Below are 18,022 nucleotides of genomic sequence, written 5' to 3'. Positions count from 1 at the left end.
CACCCTAAAGCCTGGGAGCTGCAGCCAGGGATGAGACCTCACCAACCAAGATGAGGTGGGTGACAGGGTTTATGGGCCCCCAGGAGGCCAGGCCTCGGTGGGCTGGGTTTGCCGGCTCTGCCCCGCCCACACTCGTCCTTCCAGCCAGCTCCCACCACTGCTGGGTGCCTCTTCACTGGTTCGAGGAGACGTTCTCACTGCCTTGGTCTGTGGAAAAGCAGGTTGCAGGGGTGGATGGGAGTGATCCCTATTTTGGAAAAGTAACATGTATCACCTTACACACACTCACACGCAGAGGGGAAAATGTGGCAGCAGGCACCAAAAGGTTCCTACAGTTATTGGTGGAAGCTAGGATTTCAGGTGCCTTTTTTTTTTTTCTTATGTTTTCTCATTTTTTGACCTTGAACATGTAGTTACTTATAGCAAGAAAAAAAGTCATTGGAGAAAGTAAAGAAAGTAGGCAGGAAATGGCACCTTAAAACCCAAACTTCAGAAACACCTCGTAGATCTCAGAGGCTCTAGGAAAAGCCGACACGTGGTTTTCGGGTTTTGGCAGCCACGGTGCAGTGGGCGGGCCCGGGGACTGAGCGGTTCGGGGTCGGGAGCGGGATACACGTGGGTAAATGAGGACTCCTGGAGGTGCGGCTGCGGGCGCGAGGCCTGAGCTCTCCGGGGAGCACGCGGGCGCAGGGGCGACCCCAGGAGGGGAGTGGCGGCCACGCCCGAGGACCCAGGCTGCAGCCGGGAGGAGGCTCCGCCTCTGCGCTGGGGCGTGCAGGGAGACGCCGGGTGGGCGCGGCCGGACGCGCGACCCGGGGACCTCCGGACCCGCGGCCACGCCCTCAGGACGCGCGGGCGGGCCGGGCGGCGCGGCGTCTGAGGAGGACAGGCGGGGAGATGTCGCCTGCGCGCTCCGGGGGCCTCCCGTGGCCCCGGTTCCAGGGGACCAGACAGAAAACGAAAGAGCAAAAGGCAGCCACGGCCTCCGGCGAGGGGTTATCCCCGCAGTCGGGGTCCCGGACGGGGTGAGGGCGCGGTGGGGACGCGCCGCCCGGCCTGGCTGTCAGGTCGCCCGCGCCCCGCTCCGCCCTCCCCGCCCCGGCCTGCGCCTCGGCCGCCCTCTGCTGGGCCAAGCGAGCACCGCAGCCGAGCGGCAGCCCGGGGACGCCCAGCGCGGGGAAGCGGCGGCGGCGGCGGCGGAGGCTCGGCCTGGAGGGCCGGGGCCTCGGGGGCGTCCGGGGGACATCTGTCAGCGTGGGCCGTGCGGGGCGCCGAGCGCCCGGGGAGGGCTGAGGAGCCGGGAGGATGGGAGGGACAGCAGGTGAACGGGCAGGGCCGTCCCGAGCCCCGTGCGACGCGGCGGCGGCGGACAGGCGGCTTCCGGGGGACGGCCCGGGGGCGGGGCGGGCGCGGCGGGGCCGGTGGGAGGGCGCGGGCGGCCCTGGAGGCCTGGGGCTCCTCCGCTCCGTCAAGACGCCGAGGCCTCCAGCAGCAGACGCGGTTCTGGAGGCGGGAAGTCCGGAGTCCGGGTCCCCGGAGGCTCGGGGAGAATCTGTTCCAGGCCTTTCTCCTGGCCTCTGGGGCTGCAGGCTCCTCGGTGTTCAGGGCTTGTCTCCTGTCACTCCAGTGTCTGCCTCTGTGGCCACACGGCCCTGTGTCCCTGTGTCTGTCTCTCCTCCTCTTACAAGGACAGTGGTGGTCTTGGAGGAGAGCCCACTCTCGTCAAATACGGCTTCATTTTGGTCGGGCGCGGTGGCTCACGCCTGCAATCCCAGCACTTTGAGAGGCCGAGGCGGGTGGATCACCTGAGGTCAGGAGTTCCAGACCAGCCTGGCCATCATGGTGAAACCCCTTCTCTACTGAAAATACAAAAATTACCGGGAGTCATGGCAAGCGCCTGTAATCCCAGCTACTCAGCAGGCTGACGCACAGAATCGCTTGAACCCGGGAGGCAGATATTTCAGTGAGCCGAGACGGTGCCATTGCACTCCAGCCTGGGTGACAGACCAAGACTCGGTCTCAAAAACACACACACACACACACACACACACACACACACACACACACACACACACACACACATATATGCCGGGCGCAGTGGCTCACACCTGTAATCCCAACACTTTGGGAGGCCGAAGCAAATGGATCACCTGAGGTCAGGATTTCGAGACCAGCCTGGTCAACATGATGAAACCTTGTCTCTACGAAAAATACAAAAAATTAGCAAGGCTTGGTGGCCAGTGCGTGTAATAATCCCAGCCACTCAGGAGGCTGAGACAGGAGAATCGCTTGAATCCTGGAGGCGGAGGTTGCAGTGAGCTGGGATCACACCTCTGCACTCCATCCTGGGTGACAAGAGGGAAACTCCATCCCCTAGCCACCCCACTCACAAGCTATATATGGAAAGGCCCAATTTTCAAAGAAGTCTTCAACACTGAAAGCCTCAACACCAGGAGTTTGGACTTTAACACACCTTTTGTGGGGACACAGTTCCTGGTGTTCCGGGTGGGCATGCAAAGTCCACAAGGCGCCACTCCCAAGGCAGAGAGAACCTTGAAAGTTGCCATGACCTCACCTCACTGGAGTGGAGGATTCTGAGCACTTGTACTCCCCAGGGAGGGACAGGCCTGGGGACGGCTTAGGGTTTGAGATCAACGTGTGTATTGTAGGCAACGATTATTTTATTCTCAAAAAACAACCATCCCACAAATACCCCTCCTTCACATTCTTTAGTTAGAAGAGTGAGTCCAGTTCACTGAGGGAAAATGGAGAAAGTAGATGATAAAGGTTTAAAATACCCGTGCCCCATGATGGCGGCACATGAAAGGCGCATCTGTCAACATAAGTGGGGTGGATGTCACTGTCCACAGTGGAATAACGCCGCATGCCAGCCTTTCTGGAACGATGACTTTTGCCATCACTTTTTAGGTTTCGTTTCACTGACTCATCAAGAGGGCAGCTCTCTCAAAATCTGGCCTGCAGTTAGGACGCAGTGCCTCTGTAAGTGGCAGGTGATCTGCTTGTGTGGCTCAGAAGACATGGAGAGTCTGGGCCTCCCTTGAGGAGGGGAGCTTGAAGAGGATTCCCCTTGGCCAGAGGCTCCAAGCTCTGGCAGAACCAGGAGATGGGACCTTCTGAGGCGACACGACCATGGTAAATAAGCAGGATCGCTGTTGGAAGAGCAGGGCCTAAGTTCCAGAGGGGATGGGGTTGGGAAACGGACCCCGGGGTCTCAGCCCAGGAGCAGGACCAGACTGGCTGTGAAAGAGTTGAGAAAGGGGGGCAGGGCTGCAAGGGAACAGGGTGTGTGTGTGTGTGTGTGTCTGTCTGTTGACTGCTTCTTTTGAACAATGTAGCATTCTCTATTACAACTGCCACATACCAATAGCCTCAAATGACAAAGTATCTAAACTCATAGAATAAGATTTCAAAAAATAAAGGACTGAAACAAAGGTATCCACTAGGCTCTCTCATGGTGTGTTCTCCCCCTCTTGAGTAATCCCAGCACTTTGGGAGGACAAGGCAGGTGTATCACCTGAAGTCAGGAGTTCAAGACCAGCCTGGCCAACCTGGTGAAACCCCATCTCTACTAAAAATACAAAAATTAGCTGGGCGTGATGACTGAGGCAGGAGGATCGCTTGAACCTGGGAGGCAGATGTTGCAGTAAGCCAAGATCATGCCCCTGCACTCCAGCCTAGGCAACAAAGCGAGATCCCATCTCAAAAAAGAGAGAGAGAAAAGAAACTTTCTTTGTCCTAACCTGGGAAGCTCAGGGGTCTCTGCTCAGCCAGAACTGAACTCTCTTTAGAGTTAAACTCACAGCAGAGGAGAGTTTGTTTCTCTCCTGCACTGCAGCCAGCAGGGATGCCCCCCTTTCCTCTGGTCCCACTCGTGGCAGACAGGAATGACACGGAATCTCCATAGGAGCACATACATTCCCCCGCTGCTTCCTCCTCCGCAAGTGACTCCACATTTCCTGGCCTCCCACTGCAGCTACTCCCAGCTAGCTAAGCATAATCCCCAAATTTTCAACAATGCTTGTTTAGGATGAAACCGGGATGTCTCAAACAGCCACTACTTGAGATAAGGGTTTACAAACGACTTGCCGTTGAAAATTTTCACTTCAGAGCTCAGGGTTACAGTAACCCAGGATCTTTTACAGAAGTAGCAACTGAAAATTGAGTTGGTGCACAAGATGTTTTGTGTTGAATTTGACAAATGCCCAGTCAGGATTTCAGATACCTCCTGAAATAAGAAAGCTACCAGGGGAAGATTTCAGTAGCGTCTATTTTTATTTACAATTTATACCCTGTCAGCTTCTAAAAATGATTGGAGGCAGCTTCCAATAAAAGACACATGCACAATAAGATTGCTAAAATGGGAACCGAAAATTGAAAACGCATGCTGAAGAAGGGGGGAACCAAGAAGCTAAGATGATGATGACGCAGGATTGGATTCAGTTCCGAGCTTTCTGGTGGCGAAAGCAAAGACGCAAATGTGAAGGCTGGCATGTGCTCCAGAATCTCAATAAAGAAAATAAAATCGTAACCCGCGTGTTAGTCTCCAAGGGATATCAGGATGTCTCCAGTATTGTATTCATTTGGTGACTCCTACCAGGGCCTTTGAGTGAGGTGACAGAGAGGGTCCAGCTCTCCTGCCTGTGGCCAGCTTGGGCTTTAGAGTGTGACAGCGGCTGCACCAGACCCCAGACAAGGGGCCCGGCCCAGCCCTCCCTGTGGAGCGATTGCTCCCGCAGCTGCCCCGCCCTGGAGTGGAGAATCCACACGGCTAGGACCTGTCACTTCCTGCTCAGTCAGTGCAGCGACACCTGAGGCTTGGCCTTTTCCCAGGTCCATCCTCTCCAGTGGCCTGCAGGTGTTCATGCCTCTGGGCCTGGGGAGGGCCGGGGCGGCCAGTAGGGTGCAGGGGAATTTGGAATTTGGACCACAGGCTGGGTGGTCCACAAGCTTGTTACTATGATCATTGTTATTTCTGATTCACTGCATAATTCTGCCGTTTATATTTGTAATGCTATTTGAGAGTTTGTGAAAAAGCAGCACCAACCTGAAAACATATAGTCTTCCTGTAGACTAGGTAAGCTACAGCAGATTAACATTTCCCCCACCCTTTTTTTTTTTTTTTTTTTTTTTTGACAGTCTTGCTCTTGTCGCCCAGGCTGGAGTGCAGTGGCGCAATCTCAGTTCACTGTAACCTCCGCCTCCCAGGTACAAGTGATTCTCCTGCCTCAGCCTCCCAAGTAGCTGGGACTACAGGCACCTGCCACCAAGCCTAGCTAATTTTTATATTTTTTGTAGAGATGGGGTTTCAGCATGTTGGCCAGGCTGGTCTTGAACTCCTAACCTCAGGTGATCCACCTCAGCCTCCCAGAGTGCTGGGAATGCAGGTGTGAGCCACCCTGACTGGTCCATTTTTCTCTTCTAAAAGGGCTTCTTACCTGCACTTGTCCAGGTCCTGTGGGTTTAGAGCTTGGCATTTAAAGACCAGATTGGGCTGGTTACAATGGCTCATGTCTGTAATCCTAGCGCTTTGGAAGGCCAAGGTGGAAGGATTACTTGAAGCCAGGAATTTGAGGCTTCCATGAGCTATGATCACACCACTGCACTTCAGCCTGGACAACAGAGCGGGAGGGTGGAGAGAGGGAGGGAGGGAGGGAAGGAGAGAGGGAGGAAGGGAGGGAGGGAGAAGAAAGGAGGAAGAAAGACAAGAAAGAAGAAAAAGAAAGCTCAGAAGTGTTATTAACTTTATATTCTTGTTGCTATAGGCGAGGCCCAAACCTCCAGTCAGGGCCTTTTGTGCTTTTATGACCTGGCCTTGACCTACCTTTCTTTTTCTTTGAGAGAGCTTCGCTCTGTCACCCAGGCTTCCCTCTCCCGGGTTCAAGTGATTCTCTTGCCTCAGTTTCCTGAGTAGCTGGGACTACAGGCACGTGCCACCATGCCTGGCCAATGTTTATGTACTTTTAGCAGAGGCAGGGTTTTTTGATGTTGGCCAGGCTGGCCTCAAACTCCAGCCCTCAGGGGATTCGTCTGCTTTGACCTCCCAAAGTTCTGGGATTATAGGCGTGAGCCACAGTGCCCAGCTTTTAACCTACCTTTCCAAGCCTGTCTCTCTTTCTCCATCCCTCCTGTCCTACCACTGTCGCTACCTGGTCTCAGGCTCATTGTGCCACCAACAACTCTTGCTCTTTGTGCCAGCTTCTCCTGCTCCTCTGAGCTTCTCCTGCTCCCCTTGGCTTCACCCCCTCCTCTGGGCTTTTCCCGCTCCTCTGAGCTTCTCCCGTTCCTCTGGGCTTCTCCTGTTCCTCTGGGCTTCTCTTGCTCCTCTGGGCTTCTCCCGCTCCTCTGGGCTTCTCCCGCTCCTCTGGGCTTCTCCTGCTCCCCTTGGCTTCTCCCGTTCCTCTGGGCTTCTTCTGCTTCTCTGAGCTTCTCCCGCTCCTCTGGGCTTCTCCTGTTCCTCTGAGCTTCTCCTGTCCTCTGAGCTTCTCCTGCTTCTCTGGGCTTCTCCTGCTCCTCTCTGCCTCATACCATCTCAGCCCATCTCCCAAGTCCCCTTCCTCTCTGGCCACTTCCAGGTCATTCTCTCAGACTCTCATCTGCACTGTCCTCTCCCTTTTCAGAGTCATCAGCCACACCCAGGTCTTGGGCAGTACTCAGTGTGACCTTGTCTGCCTCTCCAATTATATCATGACAACCTGTGGCCGCACCCTGGGTGACCTCCTAGGTGCTCCCCACGTCCTTCCGCGTGGCTCCTGAAGGGGTCCAGGGTCTCGTGTTGTCATGCCCGTGTTCCTGCCCATGCCTCGGGTGCTCACAAGGGCAGGGCGGCCTGGGGGAAAGCACGGCTCCCACAGCTGCAGGAGAGCGAGTCCAGAGGTGACAGGAGTGGGAGGCAGCCATGGAGAGTGACACCCACCGATGTGTTTTTCAGTCCAGTGAATGCAGTCACTCTGGGTTTGGGAGAATTGGGGCCAGTGTTGCTGCTGCTGTCCACAGAGGCCTCACGAAGTCGTCTGTGCTAGCACGTGAGCGATGAGCAAAGACGCGTTCCTGCAACACATCAAGCCAAAAGCACCATCATCAGAACCCACCACAGGGTAGTGGTTCTCCAGCAACAGCAGCCTCGGGAAATGTGGGACTCTCCAGCCCCACCCCAAACTGACAAAATCAGAAGCTCTGAGGGTGGGGCCAGGAACCTGTGTCTTAACCAGCTCCCCAGCTGATTCTGATTCAGGCTAAACTTTGAGAGCCATGAATCCAGGGAGGACACTGGGGGTGCGTAAGCCCCTGCCTTTCCCACCGAGTGAACCTACGGTCTCATTCATCCCAACACGGGTGCCAAGCCTTCTCCTGTCCCCCTCAGGAGCCCCGTGGTCTCTGAGAGCTCAGGTGTACTAGGGTGGAGCAGGAACTGTTGATGGCACCTGGGCCTCCAGCAGGTGTGGCCTCTGAAGCCCAGGTCGGAGGGAGCTCCCACCTGCTGCGTGTCAGGTGAAGGGTGGGCAAGGTCTGGAGGCCCAAGCATTGGGAGGAACCTTCCCTGATGGTGTAAATAGTGTGCTGTGTAAATAGAGTGGTAGGTGCATTTGGGGTTTTATTCTGCTAACTAACACCAAATCCAGTGGGTCAGCAATCCAGGCTGGGAGCTTTCCAGAGCGGGGCGCTGTGTGAACCTTCATTTAACCCTCCCCACGATGTGGTTCCATGGGAGCAGGTGCTTGTTTCAGAGCTGAAGACAGACCCTCATGGGGCCATTTGTCCAAAGCCATCCTGGTTGTCGGGGGTGTGCCTGTGGATGGAGGGGCCCTGGCTGGAAGTTAAGGTTGTGTATTAGGGTTCTTGAGAGACAGAACCAATTGTATCTGTCTACACCTATCTAGATAGCCAGATGAGAAGGGATTTGTTGGGAAAATTGGCTCACACATTTGTGGAGGCTGGGAAGTCCCACCGCAGGCTCTCTGCAAGCTGCAGGCCCTGGGATGCTGGTGGTGTGGCTCAGTCCCAGTCTGAACACCTGAGAACCCAGGGGCCATGGGTGTCAGTCCTGCAGTGCAAAGGCTGGAGAGCCTGGAGTTCTGATGTCCAAGGACAAGAGAAGAAGATCGTCCCAGCTCCAAGAGGGAGAGACACCAACTTGCCCATCTGGGCCCCCAGTTGACTGGATGGTACCACTCACATTGAGAGCTCATCTTCCCCACTTATTCCACTCAGACTCACATGCCAGTCTCCTCTGGAGACACCCCGACAGACACACCCCAAAATAATGCCTCACCGGGTTTCTGGTTTCTGGGTACTGCTTTATCCAGTCAAGCAGATGCCTAGAATGTACCATTGTGGTTGGGAGGCTGGAGGAGGCCTGAGGGCTGCGGCCAGGTGGCAGAGGAGCTGGAGTGAAGAGACACAGATCTCCCCTTCACCCACCAGTGGCCCTGGGGACCCCTTTCAGGGTGCACTGCCCGTTACACAGGTGCTGTGCAATTTTCAAGAGTGTTTCAAATGTTTATAATGGCAGGTTTGTCATAAAGAAGTGTTAGCTGCAGAGACAATGTTTCTGGCATAGCTCAGTGCTGAATAGACTGGTAATAATGGGTAGGAAATAGATGAGGTTTGGGAGATGACCACTCCAGGTCCAGGAAGGATGCTCCTAGCTGAGCAAAGGGCATTGGCCGGAACTCACGGGCCTTTCCTGGGGCTCTGGAGAGTGGGCTCCCTGCTGGGAAAAAATCAACAACTTATCTGAAGGGAAAAATGTGGCTGGCAGATTGTCGGCACAGCAGGAGAATAGGTGAAACATTGAATTGGACACACATTGCCAAGTCACTGGTCAACATCTGTGTCCTGAAAGAGGAAGGGAAAAAGGCTGGGGCCAACTGACCTGCCAGGAAGCTTTTCATCTGCCTCATCCTCTCCTCTCCAGAGAGCTGGGGCTGGTCCTGGTATAGGACCCAGCTAAGGGATCCCTGCAGGATATGTGAAGAAAGTTCTTGGAAGGGAGGGTGCAGGGCACCCAGGTAAATATGAGAAGTCATAAAAAACCCAAGGGCTGTGAGCACCTGCCCTGCCCTTCTTCCGGCTAAGAGGCTGGGGAGATGCCATAGTTTGTAGCGAGTGGACCATGAACGCTCCTTTTCTGATGAATGACATCAAATTCACATCTTGCTTTTCCAGGTGTTCTGTGTGGCAGAAGGAGGAACTGTCAGGCAAGAAGATAGAGAAAATCCAGGTGAGACTGAAGACTGAGACCCAGAGGGAAGTGTGATAACCTTTTCTGGCAACCAAGGATCAAATAAGGAGAAAGGGTGGGGGGAGCTTCGGCTCGGGGAAGCCAGCACCCAGCAATGCTGCTCCCTGATTGGAGGGAACCTGGATTTAGCAGCATGCACAGGAAGCTACCAAATGGCTTTAGAAAGGTTTCCTGAGAAGCTGGCACAGGGGTTCACACCGTAATCCCACACTTTGGGAGGCTGAGACGGGTGGACCACCTGAGGTCAGGAGTTTGAAACCAGCCTGACCAATATGGTGAAACCCCATCTCTACTGAAAATACAAAAATGAGCTGGGCATGGTGGCATACACCTGTAGCCACAGCTACTCTAGAGGCTGAGACAGGAGAATTGCTTGAATCTGGGAGGCAGAGGTTGCAGTGAGCCGAGATCATACCACTGAGCTCCAGCCTGGGCAACAGAGCAAGACTCGGTCTAAAAAACAAAACAAAACAAACAAAGGAAGGTTTCCAGGGGCAGCACTCAGAGCTGCATGCTTCCTGAGTGCTGTGACTTAGCTCCTTGTCCTTACTGGGGATGCCACTGTCTTTGAGAAGGCTTCTGCCTCCCTGTGACCTATCACTGGCCAATGCTGGATATCACCACTGAACAGCATGGCCCGGGGTTCCCAGCCTCAGACCTTGAGGTGGCATAGCTCTTTGGCCACAGGGCAGTTACTATGAGCAGTGATTTAGAGGTTTGGAACCTCAGAGACTAAAGTCATTGCATCCAGTCAGAATGGCCCAGGGCCCATAAGATTCTCAGCCTGTCATGTATTTGAGAGAGCTGTTTTTAATTTTTGTACTTAAAGCCCAGGCACGGAGTAGGGCATCACACATAGATACTGGAAGGGATATAACCTGGCAGCTCGAACTTTTCTAATAACAGCCGCTGCCTCCTGGCAGACACAGCCCAGGAAAACCAGCTGCCCTGGGGTTTTTCAGGCAAGGTAATTAATGTGTGATGGCACTCCACTCAAAATGATTTAGCGACTAGTGAAAAAGTAAGATATAATACTGAAGCTTATATCAAAGTCACAAATTGGGTAGATTAGGTGGAATTATTGGACTTTCTAGGGCATGTTAGGTTCACTGGGAGGCGGATGGTGGGCTGGTGTCTGTCTAGTTTCTTCAGTGAATGTGACCAGGTGATCCAGGCCCAAGATATTTCTGTGTGCCCTGCCTAATCCTAGGCACTTTCTGTAAAACTTTGACTTAGGTTCTCTGGCTACAAAATAAAACTCTCCACCCCGAGGGACGAGGAAAGAGCCTGACTTCTAGGTGGTGTTACTGATACTACAAATAGGACGACAATGAGGTTTCTGAAATGAAGGGAGAAGTGCAGGGATTTTTTTTTTTTTTAGGTCCTTTGCTTTTAGGGAGAATGCCACCCCCCCGGCCCTCATCGTGCCTCCAGTGCCCGAGCAGGATGCTGGCTGGTTCTGTGCAGCAGACCGCCACCTTCTCCTCGGTTGGATGCAGGGCCACTGAGTATTATGTGTCTATACGGATCATCCTGCAGATCTGTGTATTTCCTTCTTCTGCTCAGTAGGTCAGAGCTGGTGAGTGCAATGGGATCTTACCAGATGCCTTTCATCTTTATCAGCTCATGGGGCTGGGAGTTAGAAACCCCTAACCTTGCAGCCTATGGCTGTAAAAGCCCAGGATACCCCCCAACCCCACCCCCTGCCAAAACTGCTTTTTCATTTTCATTTTGATGTGATTTTAGTTTTCTTGAGTTTTGTGGCGAAGGCAAATGTGGTCAGCATAGACGTGAAGGCAAATGCCAGTCTCCCAGGACCTGCTTGGGTCCTCTTCCCAGGGAGGAGCTCCTCCTTCCCCTCTCGTCCCTTCCTTTCCGTTCTTCCTTCTTGAGTCTGCTAAGGGCTTAGTCCTGAACCCAAAAAAACAGCCCTAGGTGAATGCCCTCTTCCCATCAGGGCTGTGGATGTTTCTCTAGGGCCTTACCTGACCCTGCATTTTCTAACCCCACCCTTCACTCCCGGTTCCTTCAGTAACATTTAGAATATCGAGAAGCGAAAGCTAACCATTTTCATTGAATATGGATTCCACCCCAACTCAGAGCCCTTACATTTTCACAGTTCCCAGGGAAGATCTCTGTATGTGGGAGACACCTGGAAAGACAGGAGAACCTGGATGCAGCTGGTCTGCTGCAGAGCCACACCCTGGCAGGCGGAAGTGCGGTTTTACCTTCTACTCCATATAAACCTGAACCCGGCCCTCCTGAACACATTCTCCACTGTGGAGCCAAGCCTCCCTGTCACTCACTGTATCTCGTGCCACATCCAAGCATCTCTGTGACACAGGGAGTTGACAGACTTGGTCAGGTGCTGATTCCACACCATTTGTCATGAGTCTTTGAAAACAGAACCAGAGCTGGCCCACAAGCAAGCTGAGCGCAGAGGTTTCCTCAGTCCTTCTTATCTGCTGACAAAAGGTCTTGAGTTTTCATGAGATTTACTTACTGGATCTTAGCTGTGTAACCTCTTTCCTGACGTTTCACAGGAAGGATCAGAGTAGCTGTGGCCACCGTGGCCTGATGGGAGATGGAAAGACAGGGAGACGGTGGCTGCAGGGACATCTACCCCCTGGTAACACTCCCCAAAGGCTCCGAATGGAGAGGTCTGCCACGTAGGCTCTGCTCCAGAGTAGGAAACATGGTGGGGGAGTCAGCCCCTACAACAGGGTCAGTGGGAGAAGACAGCCAGCAGCAATAAAATCAACACATTACCATCACCGAGCTTGGCAGAGCAAAGGGGCAAACTGCAGTTTGGCACAACTCTGTACAGACCACCAAATTCAAGCTTTTAGAAACTCAGTTTTGCCAACTTGTCCTCTGAAGGCAGGGCGTGCATGCGCAAGGGCTGGCAATGTAGACATCATCTGGAGGTGTCCTGATGAGGGTCACCTATTAGGCTACAAACCTGGAAGGCCACTCTGGGGTGTCAGAGGCAGCATGAAGGTAAATTTTTTGAGCGTTTTCAGATAAGCAGGTAATTGGTGTTATGAACGTGCCAAGCTTTCTCAGTTTGCCTGATTTAGGTTCTTAGGAATCAATTAAGAACGACCTTTACCCTTGGGTCTTTAAGTACATTTAATACACCCACCTGCTGATTTTTTACTATTGTTCTTTTTTTTTTTTTTTTTTTTTTTTTTGCCTTTTCATGAAATTTTTTTTAAATCTAGATTTCATGAAAAACAAAACTAAAGCAATAGAAGAATCCTTTAAGTTGGTCTTGTAAGTGATCGTGCCTCATCAAACAGTAATGAAGGAGGAAGGCCTCGAGCCGGCTTATGTAAGAAATATAAATCAAGGTCCTAAATCACTAATAATTGGGTAGGAAAGTTGAAACTATATGTGCTTCCAGGTAACTGCGATTCTAATTTTCTCCAAAACTGAGTTATCTGCCATCAGACAAAATTTGCTAATGGCCTCACTCATTATTACAGATTCATGTCACTGCTTGCGAGAGATGCTTGCTTTCCTCTTCTATGCTCACAAAATCACAGCCTTGGGCAATTAATCCTGGTAACACCAAGAGAGACCCAAATACTTGCTGTATCATTTAATGACTCTTGGCAGAAAGGAAAAACACTTCACTTGAACATGGTATTTTAAAAACATGTATTTTACTAACTTTCATGGGAAATTTAACTATTTGATGAAATGCCTTTGTATATTACTTGGCTGATTTTCATTTGTACTTAACAATTTGTCTTAAAGATGATACATGAAAATGAGATGAAAATATACAGTGTTCCCCATAAACCAAACCTAGGAGAGATGAAACATTGCCCCAAGTGAAATAGCTGAATTCAATGGATGTTAATTACTTTTTGTCCCCACGGGCTCCCCCGCCCCCACCTTAATTTCTTCTATTTTCCCGTTAGGTTGCAATCATTAATTTCAAGTTTGGTCCCATACTATCCATGAAACTAAACAAAACGTGTGACAGCCGAGATGAATTCAGTGCCGCCTTTTGACTAAGCAGGCAAGTGTCCTTTTCAACGCCAGCCTATGCCTGTACCCTGGTGGGAGGGTGGTGGTGGGGATGGCCCATGGCCCTCTCAGCAGCCGCTCGCTTCCACGCCCTTAGACCGCAGTCCTCCTAGTGATGGGCTGCCCGCCGTCTTGGGAGGCAGCTCCCATCCCCTACTTTCTACTCTCAGGTTGTCCGGAGACCATACCCTCTTGACTCTGAACATAACAGCAGCCCATGGATTCCTTTCCACAGGGCAGCAGTAACTTACCAGGATACATGTTTTCCCTTGAATGACTCCCGAGGTCTCAGAAGCCACTCCTTCCTGCCTGCTTTCTCTAATAGCTCTTTTGGGTGCTGAGACTCTAACTGTAAAGCTTAACACTCACCCAGTGGAAGCAACAGCCTTACCGAAAGCCTCCTTAATGATGGCTTAGGCAGGAAATGGAAATGGCTTGCGTTATCCATCCTTTGAAGCATTTCTAGTGCTCAGCCTCCATGAAATGGATTGCTTATAGGGAGATAATGTCTGTTCTATTCCTTTTTAAGTCTGTGAAAAATGTCATCCTGGTTAATAGGGTGATTAAAACTCTTTATGCTCTAGGAGATAAATGTGATTATGTTTGTCATACTCTACCCAAGATAAAGACAGCAAAGAAGGCAAACTTGAAATTCCATCACATTTCCTCTCTTCCATATCCAGGGACATTCAGAGCTCAATACACAGATGGTACGTCTCATAAAGAATAACATTATCTGTTAAACATTTTTCCTTTCCATTAACCAATTTAACAATATGCCTCCGGTACAAAAGGAATAGACAAATGACAAAATCCTCTGATACTCAAGTTCTGACTGTGGCGAATACCACTTGAGTCATGCTGCTTTTCTCTTTTAATTTTCATCTGTCTGTGACTTCACTTTTGCTTTTAAAATGCAATTGGAGCTGGGGCTTGGTCCCTCTTCTAGGGAATTGGACCCTGCCAGCCTCCCCTCTGCAGGGGATTCATCGTTATTCTTATGGGAGTCCCCCTGCCATGGGTCAAGGACAGCAGAGGTGATGTATGAGGGTTTTGTAGACACGAGGCATGCCACTCTAGTAAGTATTCGGGCACTCCTTCAGCAACACACGTCTAGGTGTCCTCTGCACCAGCCCTGTGGGAAAGCAGCGCCCCACCATGGCCCCTGGCTCCTTCCTAGGGCCTAGCTGCCATCAGCCCGATGTGCAGCAGCCTCCCCAGCAGTGCTGACATCAGTTTACAAGGCCCTGAGATGGGTCCCTACCCTCAGGGAGGCTACAAGGCAGGAATCCATGAAACAGAACCACAGTTAACAATGATTTCTCCTTTAACACTCCAGGACAGGCGGGAGAGTCTCCTTTTTCCTACCCAGTGGAGGTCTAGAAACCACTCAGCATTCTCCATCTACAGAAAGTAACACCCAGATTCCAGCTGTAACAGTGTTAGGTAGCACCCACTCTTTTCTTCCCCCACATCAGTTGGGTAATTCAGTGCAGCCGTTGTAACAAGGCTGGAGGGCCATCTCATACACGAGCTTGGAAACCTACGGTTAGGAAGCACCAAAGGATCCGGTGGTGTGCATTCTCTTCAGGGGAATCTAGATTCACTTATTGTGCGGACGAAATCCTGTTCCTCTGGCTCTTGCCTTTCCTTCCTCTCATTCAAAGGCTACAAATCTCTTCTCAGAGATTTAGTTAACATGAAAGGCCGGTGAAGAGTCTTTGCTCCCCGCATTCACCAACCAATTTCCCAGTCCTTTCCTTTCAGTCTTGGATTTTTAACAGATTACACATGAATCCCAGATGCTGACACCTGCTTCATTAACAATACAGCAATTTTAACAGGGTAACATGGTCTAGAGAAAAGTGTTACATTATGTACTTGACATTTCATTTAAAAATCTCCCTTAGAATAAAAGGTTTCATGATAACAGAAATTTCAAATGTCCTTTATTGAACCTGATTGCTGACTAATTAGAGCCTAGGCAAGTGAAAAGAAACTGCAAAACCAATACTTAACTAGAGGTTACTTCTGTGGACATACTGACATATTAAAGTATTTCTCTTTTTAAAAATATTTAAAAATGCAATTGTACTAAAAATAATTGCATGTAGACATTATTCTGTCTGTTTTTTGTAGGAGATCATGGAAGACAGGAGCGAGTTGGGTGTGCACGTAGAATTGACCCCAACAGCTTCATTAGGGAGGTGGTACCAAACACTTAACATTGGGACTCAGAACTCAGGTGACTTTCTGGTTAAAAATATTGAAGATAGCTGACAATTGGGCTTTTTTTTTTTTTTTTTTTTTTACTTTGACAACTGAGACAAAATTACAAATTGTCAATGTTCAGAGATCCAGACCAACTTCTCAAAAAATATTTTTTTACCTCTGATATCATTATTTTAGCTCAATTGTGCCTCCTGGAGTGATCATAACTCATTAATGGCTTTTTAAGTCTAAGAATTTGCAGGGCCTTCAAGCAAGGGCATCAGGTAAGTAACTCACTTGCGTGTGCTGGCTGTAAATCACAGACCACACTCAGGACACGAGAGCCACACCCACCTCCTACTATACAGGACTTACCAGGTGACTGTCACTTTGTAGTCTGGCTAATTGGAATAAGACTTCCAAATTCTGTTATATACTGACAAGAAAGGCTCTTGAAACTCCTTTAATTAGACACATTGCAGTACAATTGCTATTAGGGAGTCTGTTTCACAAATTTTTTTTATCATACTTTTATTATAAACTTTTTTTAGGTATGAAACTCGGTTGAACTGAAACTTCGTTCAACTGAAACTTTGTTCAACTGTTACAAACAGAATTATTTCCTCTGGGATCCCCTCCACATAAGGAAGTTATCCCTGTAATTACTATTTGTAAAGTCTTCTTAACTTTGAGAAAACGTTACCCTCCCCAAGACGCATACACATACTCTCCTGTGATGAGGAGGATGAATGCTATCCAGCGCGTGGTTCAGTCTGCGATCTGCCATGTTCCTGGGGAGAAATCAGTCCCAGTCCCTTTGCTGTCATGGTGTCTCCAGAGCCACCCCTTTCTGTAACAAGCATTTTGAAATTCATTCATGCTCATCTCATTTGGATTTCAATGTTTCTTCCCACTCGACAGCCGATTCGGAGTTCTTAGGAATTGCTGGAAATACTGATTGCATTTTACTTCGAAATTCTTTCATACTGTGAACTCCTAAGGCTTTCCAGACTGCAAAGCTAATTACACCAACCCCACACCAAGCATACAGTGAGCCCCAGCCCAGAGCTCGTAAGGCAAGGGAAGACCGGCTCTCCGGTAATGCAGCCGTGGCCATACTTCCCTTATTGAACCATTCAGGGCTTTTCTTTTTCGTCAATGATAACGTTGTAATAAAACCTGCAAGCATTCCCGCTGCAGCAACAGTACCAAGGAAAATTCCACCTTTAACCAGGAAAAGCCGGTCATCCGTGGACCCCGGAGCCTCCAGCCGAGAAACTGGCTGCCCAGTCCCAGCGCCCGCTCTCTCCATGCTTAGGTCGTCTCTCCAGATATATAAATTTTAAATGACTTAAAAGTAATTTTGGATGGGGGAAGGAAAACAAATTATCAGCTCCACTTTGTCCAAAGGGAGCAAGTGCCANTAGAGATGGCACTTTTGCTGACTGGCTAGTATTTCACGGCTCACAGGTAAAAGAGCTAGGGAATATCAATAAAAGTTAGGGACTATATATATTCTAGGTACCTTGAAAGAAAATGAAATATACTTCCTTTCTTTGAGTATAAACTTATTATTAAATAACATAAAACTTCACTCTTAGCTGGACATGGTGGCTCACACCTATAGTCCCAGCTGCTCGGGAGGCTGAGATGGGTAGATCAATTGAGCCAAGCTGGACAACACAGCAAGACTCTATCTCTTTAAAAACAACAAACTATTCTTAATCTACAAGGCAACATGTCCTAAACTGTCAACCCTCCATAATAATTATTCCCTCCCAGGAGAAGAATGCGTATTGTTGGCTTTCATATATAAAGATGCAGTTGAGGATGGGATTTCTAACTGAACAAATATAATTAGGTCAATCAAAGCTCAAATTTTAGAGAAGAGAGAAAGGGCAGACAGAAGAAACTTAGTAGTTTAGTAAAGAATAAATCAAGGAATGGTTGATAAAGTAGAATGTTCTTAGATGTCAGATAGTGGTGTTTTGTTTTTGAGACAGGGTCTCAATCTGCTGCCCAGGATGGAGTGCGGTGGCACCATGGCTCACTGCGGCCTCCACCTCCCGGGCTCGAGTGGTTGTCCCCCCTCACTGCCCCCAAGTAGCTGGGACTCCAGGCATGTGCTAATTTTTGCATTTTAGGTAGAGCAGATGGAGTCTTGCTATGTTGCCCAGGCTGGTCTCGAACTCCTGAATTCAAGCAATCTTCCCACCCTGGCCTCCCAAAGTGCTGAGATCACAGGCGTGCACCACCGTGCCCAGCCTAAGAGATCTTAACACACAGTGTCAACACAGTATTATTACAGTTCACCTGGAGCACCTGGATCCACCTAAGGTGTACAACCCCATAAGGTGGGAACACTAATTTATGGAAGTTAGGTGAACTTTACACTGGACAGTACTAGTAACACACTCTCTGATTCCTCCTGGTTAATCTATACGGTCCTTCTATGAAGGTATTTCAGCACCACCACAGCACTGTGTTCCAAATTTTTCTAATCAGCCATCT

At 50.2% G+C, this 18,022-nt stretch overlaps 1 protein-coding gene and 1 pseudogene across 1 annotated transcript; both read right to left on the bottom strand.

The window, feature by feature from the left end:
• Positions 1 to 14,772: 14,772 nt before the first annotated feature.
• Positions 14,773 to 14,868, bottom strand: LOC119472843 (annotated as a pseudogene).
• A 188-nt stretch (positions 14,869 to 15,056) lies between these two features.
• On the bottom strand, positions 15,057 to 16,834 carry TMEM242 (transmembrane protein 242). Its single transcript, XM_017538737.2, has one exon. The coding sequence runs from the start codon at positions 16,821 to 16,823 to the stop codon at positions 16,398 to 16,400; it is 426 nt and encodes a 141-aa protein (XP_017394226.1). The 5' UTR covers positions 16,824 to 16,834; the 3' UTR covers positions 15,057 to 16,397.
• Between the last annotated feature and the right edge of the window lie 1,188 nt (positions 16,835 to 18,022).

This window comes from Cebus imitator, unplaced genomic scaffold (assembly GCF_001604975.1).
Source record: "Cebus imitator isolate Cc_AM_T3 unplaced genomic scaffold, Cebus_imitator-1.0 Scaffold6, whole genome shotgun sequence".
NCBI classification, from domain to species: domain Eukaryota; kingdom Metazoa; phylum Chordata; class Mammalia; order Primates; family Cebidae; genus Cebus; species Cebus imitator.
This window is presented reverse-complemented; position numbering and strand designations above follow the sequence as displayed.